The sequence below is a fragment of the Chenopodium album genome, chromosome 21 (genome assembly GCF_948465745.1).
Source record: "Chenopodium album chromosome 21, dcCheAlbu1.1, whole genome shotgun sequence".
Classification (NCBI taxonomy): domain Eukaryota; kingdom Viridiplantae; phylum Streptophyta; class Magnoliopsida; order Caryophyllales; family Amaranthaceae; genus Chenopodium; species Chenopodium album.
In genome coordinates this window covers 10,201,124-10,209,157 of record NC_137854.1, presented here as the reverse complement: position 1 = coordinate 10,209,157, position 8,034 = coordinate 10,201,124, and the positions used below count along the sequence as shown (strand labels likewise).

Genomic DNA, 8,034 nt, shown 5'->3' with positions numbered 1-8,034 from the left:
GGATATATTAAGGGAGATAAAACGAAACATATTGCTCCAAAACTGTTCTTCACACATGATCTGCAAAAGGACGAGGAAATAAATATCCAGCAAATTCAGTCTTGTGAAAATCTTGCCGACCTGTTCACCAAATCACTTCCTTCGAAGAAATTTGAGCAGTTAGTTCACAAAATCGGAATGCGACATCTTCGTGAACTATGCTGAGATCAGGGGGAGTATTATATGTACTGCACTCTTTTTCCCTTCGATCAGGTTTTTATCCCACTGGGTTTTTCCTGACAAGGTTTTTAACGAGGCAGTACACCAAAGCATATAATACAATAATATCGTTGTACTCTTTTTCCCTAGCTATGGTTTTTATCCATAGGGTTTTTACCTAGCAAGGTTTTTAATAAGGCAACTTACACCCCATTTCATGTGAACATTCAAGGGGGAGTGTTGAGAAAAATTACAAGTGAAGTTCACATGAGCATGTAAACTAGTACAATAATTTGTAACAAAGTACAATCATGCAAAATATTTTAATAAGAAAATTTGCCTATAAAAGGCAAGTTCACTATTGTGAACTACACAAGCAAAAAAATAACCGGAGTAATACTACTACACTACTTTTACTTCTTTACTTCTCTTACTCTCCAACATCTTTCTATTGGTAAAATATTTAACATATATATATATATACATATACATATATATAATAAAAATAAAATAAAAAAACCGATTTTACACCCGGGTGGTAAGTTTTGTATGTGGCAAGTCACACGGTGTAGCCACATTAATCTCCGTTTTTAAATCCTTGCTCCATTTCTATTTTTTACACTTTTCATGTATCATACTTAGGGCCTGTTCATATTTAATGAATTGAGCTGAACTGAACTGAACTGAATTGATTGGAGCTAAACTGAACTGATTGGAACTGAACTGAACTGAATTGAGCTGAAATGAATATTTTATGTGAGAGGAAAATTAAGAGCTGAACTGAACTGAACTGAACTGATTGGAACTGAACTGAACTGATTGGAGCTATACTGAACTGAACTGAACTAAATTTAAGTAAATGTGAACAGGCCCTTAGCTTTGACTAATGTTTGTGATTTATACATAAGAAAAAAATGTACTCCTGTGGGTACTTGTTAGAATCATCTCAATGAATAGATTATTAATTTTTAATTATTAGAATTTATGCTTATTGATAATTAAAGATATAATTAATAAAAAATTAGCATCGGCACAAGAGAAATAGAGCAAGTATTTAAAAACAGATGGAGTAAAAGTAATATGAGTAATATCATTTATTCATAAGAGTAACCCTATGTTGTCTATATAAGTAATCCAAATTTATTATACGAGTGAAATCGATTAATTTAGAAATAAGTAATCACTTTGTTCATTTGAGTAACCTCTATTTTTTTGTTTTAAAAAATGAAAGAATAAATCCACTTATTTAAAAAAAAGTAACCTCTTTTTCTTATTTAAATAATCTACATACGTTAAGGTAACCTCATTTACTCATCACTATAACCCCCAATTACTTAATTAATTGTCTTATATGTGCTTATGTGAATTGGTCACACTATGTGGCTGTCTTCTGGAGTATCACTAATATCATATGATGCTACAGAATGTATATTAACATCAGCTTCAGCATTCGTGACAGACCTTTTAGCTTTATTTGTGCCTTCCGACAAACATGGATTAGCGAAAATAGTTCTGGCTGTTCAAAAGGCTGAAATGTTAAATTTTGAGATAATTTGAAATGGGTTTGGGCAACCCGAACAAGGAGGAGGAGAGTTTGGTCCACAAACAAGGCTTAAGAGCTTCAAATAATTTGTTTATTATTTGTTTATTTCATATAATTATAGCTAAATATTATTTTTTTAATTTTGGACAAGTCAAGTTGTGACACATGTAAACTAAATTTAATAAAAAAAATTTACCTCTTTAACTAATTAATGGTCACTCAGGACCATTTTGAGTGAATTGAAAGGTCGGATTATTTATAAATAACTCAAAGATGGGATTAATTTGGGCGGACGCCTCAAAGGTGGGACTTTTCCGAGTAATTTTTCCTAAAAGTTAACTGTTGTAGCTAATTAAATATGAACTAAGTATTTGTCAATTTGTCAAAAAACTCTCATAGTTAATAAATCTTTCTCCTCTTCATAAATAAATAAATAAATAAGTTCTTAATCCTCAAATTAAAGATTGATTTATCATTGCTCGGACAATCACCCTAGTCAATATGGGTGATGTAACATAATACTACAAGTACCTCACTTTCGTCTTATCAACTTTGAAAAGTTACACAAACTCATAGACAAAATTTGTTTGTGAATTGTGAGTGGTAAATGAAGAGAGAAAGATAGAGATGCATGCAATGAGAAGAGAGATAAAAGAGAAATAACAAGTTAAAAAAAAAATGAAAATATTTGTTACAAATAAGGAGTAAAACAATTAATTTATTTTACAAATGTTGCAAATAATATGAACACAAATGTAATTTGGGTTACTCGATCGGTCAATCAAAGATTAGTCAATCATGCAGTAGCTACTCAGTCGGTCAAGAATAATACGGTTAATATTTAGTACTACGTATATGTCAGTTTGCTACACGGTGTGGCTGGCCACGCCAAAACAAGCAGTATAATACGAGTATGAACGTTCTTGCTACCCCCGTATAAAGTTGAAAGAATAGAATACGGGATTACGGGGTAAACCTTACCACTTGGCTAACTCATATCCGTTAGCCACTACTCATCTTCAATTTCAGTTATTTTCAGCCCACCATTTGACGCCGGTGCCGGTGATCACCCAATGTTAACTCTAACACCAACCTACTGTTCTCCATTTTCAGCAAAACCTTTGAATTTTAGGAGAAATTTTAAGGTTTGCGCAAATGGGTTTCCTTCATTTTTACCCAAACAAGTTGAAAATATCAAAGATTCATTTGCTCGGAATTTGGCTCAAAGAATTGAGAGGTTACCTGTTCAGGTTCGTCTTTTAATCCCCATTTCTTTGCTGTTTTAATGGAGTTTTTTTTTTTTTTTTTGGTTGCAATTTTACAATTTTATTTCAATTTCACTTCAATTGTTGAATGCACTACTTTCTGTAGTATTAATTCATGCTTGTAAAGTTAATGTTTAATTTTGATGAACAAATAGTGTATGTTGCTGATTTTTGAACTAACTTGCTTGATATACTTAACCTTGAATCAACCCCACCTTGCATACATAATTTTTCAAAGTATTAATGTGGTGTTTTGTTTCTTATACAACAATTATACCATTAGCACTTGACTGCTTGCTTAGGAGATGATGAGAAGTGAGGATTATAGTAGAATAGAGTGGTTAATTTGGATTCGAGGCACGATAAGGCTTTCAAAGAAGTGATTTCCTGGATGGGAGTAAAAGAGGAGTTCTTTCCTACAATCCGATTAGGAGTACTGCATATTAATATATTCCCTCCATCCCAGAATAATTGATACTTTGGACTTTTTTCGGTGTTCATATATTAACTTTGACCATAGTATTATGTTATATGTAATGACTTCTTAATGTACAGCCCATATATCTAGATTTCGGTTTCCTGTCATTCTAAATATTTTGAGGATGTCATTGATACTCGCTTGGTGGCAATAGGCAAAACATATCGATTTTAATCCTAGATAGATTAGGAAAGAAATAAGGTGGATAATAATACATCATAGAGATATAGCAGATATTCCACTTTCAAAATGTGTTAATAGTTTGGACCTAATTGACATCTGAAATAGGATAAGAGGAAAGCCAATATTTTAGACTCTAGAGCTTCCACCTCCTTATTTATGCTTACTGTGGAGTGTTCTTGACTAATTTGACCTTCTCTGATATAGTGATTAAGTTATGTTCTATATAGTGAGTTTCCTAGTGCTGGAAAGCGTATTGGTGATAATACCCTATGGTACCAAGGCATTGAGAACCATACTATGTTTATGACCCAGATATATTTGCTTTATAAAACTGAAAGTTGTGTATTGACAACTTTTTGAATAGAAAGGAGAAAGGATAGCTTGTGTCGAGTTAAAGATTTACTCTTGCTATAGCCTGGTGTACATTTCTTGCAACTTAGAAGGATTTAGGCTCCTTTATTATATAAATAACAACAAACTATGTTAGAAATTTAAGTGAATTTTTTTGGAATAATCCATCAGCTGACATGATCACTCGCAAATCTTATATCGATGTCCATCTACTAACTAGTGCAACCTTGATGTTGTTTCAGTTGACTTCTTCAAACACTTCAATCATGAGTAGTTGTGTAAGGCCAATGATGCAAGGAGAGACTGATCCAATTGTTCTCCTTCATGGTTTTGATAGGTAATCATTATTTTTCCCCAGACTTTTGATTTGGAAGCAGTTTGCCATAGCTTCTCCATAGTTCATTGCATTGATTCTTCAGTTCTTGTTTAGAATGGAGATACACATACCCATTACTCGAGGAGGCTGGCTTGGAGAGCTGGGCCTTTGACGTTCTTGGTTGGGGTTTTTCTGACTTAGGTATGTCATTGCTTTTGCTTTGTACACATACAGTTTTGGAAGCTCTTGTTACTCTTCTCTTCATACTTCTCCTCTTCCTCCTTTGAGTATGTTATCTTCTTTATTTTCATTTTTTTTTTTGGGTATTAGAAAGGCTTCCACGTTGTGATGTAGTATCCAAGCGCAATCATTTATACCAGGTAGTAGGACCTTCTTTATCTTAATTTGTTTTTTGCTGTTCTCTGTTTCTTTTTAAAGGGAGAAGAATGTGAACAATGTCGCTGAGTGTCTCAAGTTATTCATTATTAATAGAATTGTTGGTTTCCACATTTTTCTCCTGTATGGAGGCTACTTTCAAATTGTCATTCCTCTGTGAACTCTTTGTGTCACTTGCCTGTCACAGTTTTGGAAATCCTACATCAAAAGACCCATGATACTTGTTGGACCAAGTCTTGGGGCTGCTGTTGCAATTGACCTTGCAGTTAACCATCCAGAAGCTGTAAGTATTTCTGCACCTCCATCACAAATTTACGTCTTCACAGCTTGGAGTTAATTTGCTTATATAGTATAATTTATAATAATACATGGCTACAATTGGGATTTTACTCGTTTTTTCTTCTAATGCATCAGGTCAGCAAACTGATTTTAATTGATGCAAGTGTATACACGGAAGGTACTGGGGAAATGGCCAACCTTCCCCGTCTATTTGCTTATGCTGGTGTGAGTGCTAATCCTAATAGAATGTCCTTCCCCCAACACACACACACACAATTGGAACCCCTTCCTCCAACACACATCAATATATTATTTATCTTCTTTTGTATTTATGTATACTAAGATCTTTTGTTTCTTTTCTTTTAAAGTTTCACAGTTTCAGATTTTATTATAGGCCACTTTAAACGTCCATACTTTTTCGGTTGGCTAAATACTTCCCAAGTATAATACAATAATGCAATTGTCTTAATATTTTGTTTGAATAGGTTGCTTTACTGAAAAGTGTGCCCCTACGACTTTACGTAAATCGTATAGCCTTTAATGATGTATCCTTCAGTACCAGCGTGGACTGGATGAATGTAAGAATCCTCGTGTACACTTTAGTTTAGACTCTTTTAATTGATGGGGTCTTTTGGGGTTCAAATTATTTTGATATTATGTGATTGAACAGATTGGTCGTTTGCATTGCCTATTCCCTTGGTGGGAGGATGCAGCTGTTGCTTTCATGACAAGTGGAGGTTATAATGTTGTTTCCCTAATAAAACAGGTATGTGAAAGATGCTTGTTTTTATGGCTTCACAAACTAACTGTAGTATTGAGTTACATTGCTCTACATGCTTTTTAAAAAGTTCTTTGGGAAGTTGACTGATCTATTGTTTGAATATATTCCTATTTGAAAATGCTAAATCAGAATATGGCACAAGTGAAGTAATATGAGTACAGTTTCTGTAGGATAAACTGTCTTCATTGTGCCTCTGACATAACTAAATTACAATTAACCGGGGAAGCCGGGGAGGGAGGGGGAGTGTTGTTTGTCTCATGCAGTTGAAAGGTGTTGAACTAATGGCATGCAGATGAATTAACTCCTTCAGTGGAATAAATTACATGTTTGCCTCTTAGATTGTCATTCTGGTGTAAAATATCTGAATATAGAAGTTTCTATTTGGTGGACAAAAAAAATTTGAACTTCAAATTGTTGCTCTGGTGTGGGTGCTAATCCTGTTAGAATGTGATGTGATAAGAACTGCCAAATTGATTTTTAATTGATTTGGAAGAGGCCAATAAACCAATGCTATTTCTTTATAGTAGGCATGTATTATGTCCTACAGCTTAGCTGGAGTAGTCATTTTATTTTATTGGTTAAGATCACGTTTACAAGATGAGAAATTTTAGCCGCTTTATTTTCCTAGGATGACATGAGCCCATGATGCAACCAAGTTGACATAAATACCTTGAGCTCCCTTTCTAAAACTACATGAACCTTTTGGCCTGATTGTTAATGATGTTTTGCAATTAGCCTCCTCTTGTATTTCTATTGAGTATGCTCATGTGGATAGGAAGGGTAATGGTGTGGCGCACTGTCTTGCCCACCTTTGTAGAGAGCACAACGAAATGATGGTCTGGATTAAGGAACTTCCTAATGCTGCTTGTAATGCTTTGTTGCTCGACTCTTTGAGCTTTTAATAAAATGGTTGTGTTTCCCATCCAAAAAAAAAAAACCACGTGAACCTGTATCTGTTGTTTTAATTATGTGCATTTAGCTATTGTTACTGTAGTTTTGTCAGAAAGGATGATTGATGATAGGTTGTAATATTAAGGACATGGAACGCTACAACTTATAATTTTTTTTTACAATCTCGCTTCTATAACTCGCTTTGACAGGTTAAGCAGCAGACACTTATAATATGGGGCGAGGATGACAAGATCATCAGCTACAAGCTAGCATTGGTGAGCATGTCATGTATATCTTATAGTTACATACTTGCAAGTCAGCTGCTATTCCAAATATGTTGAGATGATTATTAGTATGTGAATTTTATAGAATGAGGTTCATTTATATGTGTATCCATTTGGTTTGTCCCTTGAATAACTCCCACCTCTCTGCCTCTTCAGAACTCTTTTGGAGTGACTTCTATAAACCAATTATTTTGTATGTGCATCCGTACCTGTATCTAATGGAAGTAGATGAATTGCAAAAGTGTTGCATTACTTAATTTCTTGTCCTTTGTTTGGTTTTGTAGCAGCTAATTAAATAGATGTCATCTTTCATATACATGAAACTAATGATGATTCTGACAAATATTTGAAAAATTGTGAATAACTTGCAGAAACTGCACGGTGAGCTGCAAGATGCAAAATTGCGTCCAATACCAGATTGTGGCCATATCCCTCATGTAGAAAAACCCAGCTCAGTTGCCGACTTAATCATCAAATTTGCTCAACAGAACAGTGATACATTGTCAAGAGTTTGATTTATGTGGGCGTGTTCTTGTGACATTGTCCTTTTCGGGAAAGTCCAGTTCTCGTTCATGATCTAAAGACCCAATGGTTTGCCCTTTTCCAACCTTAACTTATACACCCCCCCCCCCTCCCTCGTTCCAAATTATAGCGGGTGATTGATTGGAGTGGTATAGATTTGTTGTATACAAATATAGATAATGTATGCTCTTATCTTTGTCTTGTGTAAAGCTCTTCTATAAGAAATCAATTTCTTTTTACTATGTTTGGGTTTATTTACTTGTACTTTTGGTTCTTCCTCCTCCATTACTCTTTAAAAAATCAGCATTCTGTCTCCATCATAATCTGCCTTAGCTCCTTGCCTGCTTGCCCTTTCGTAAACAATGCATCTTGCTCTTCGAGTGCTATCGTGGCCCTTCATCCAGTTTAATGTATGGTTTGGAATTCGGTTATCATTTTTATGATATTAACTTCCCAGCTTTGTAGATCAAGAAATATCAGAGTTTCAGTGTTGCCTAATCATCATTTAATCATTTGACTTAATGGCTTTGATTATCGGTGTCAAAGA

At 34.4% G+C, this 8,034-nt stretch overlaps 1 protein-coding gene across 1 annotated transcript; it reads left to right on the top strand.

Annotated features, from left to right (window-relative positions):
* Window positions 1–2,695: 2,695 nt before the first annotated feature.
* On the top strand, window positions 2,696–7,729 carry LOC145601128 (alpha/beta hydrolase domain-containing protein VTE7-like). The gene is made up of 10 exons (XM_081657072.1): window positions 2,696–2,991; window positions 4,261–4,355; window positions 4,438–4,535; window positions 4,665–4,714; window positions 4,918–5,013; window positions 5,145–5,234; window positions 5,495–5,587; window positions 5,680–5,775; window positions 6,891–6,956; window positions 7,337–7,729. Exons 1-10 carry the CDS (start codon window positions 2,815–2,817, stop codon window positions 7,478–7,480), a joined length of 1,005 nt encoding a protein of 334 aa, XP_081513198.1. The 5' UTR covers window positions 2,696–2,814; the 3' UTR covers window positions 7,481–7,729.
* The last annotated feature ends 305 nt before the right edge of the window (window positions 7,730–8,034 follow it).

Bases quoted from the DNA above. Each gene is read 5' to 3' on its own strand.
- LOC145601128 (XM_081657072.1), top strand. From the start codon at position 2,815: ATGTTAACTCTAACACCAACCTACTGTTCTCCATTTTCAGCAAAACCT. The intron at 5,588-5,679 runs GTAAGAATCCTC...GTGATTGAACAG, and splicing joins CCAGCGTGGACTGGATGAAT to ATTGGTCGTTTGCATTGCCT. The intron at 5,776-6,890 runs GTATGTGAAAGA...TCGCTTTGACAG, and splicing joins TTGTTTCCCTAATAAAACAG to GTTAAGCAGCAGACACTTAT.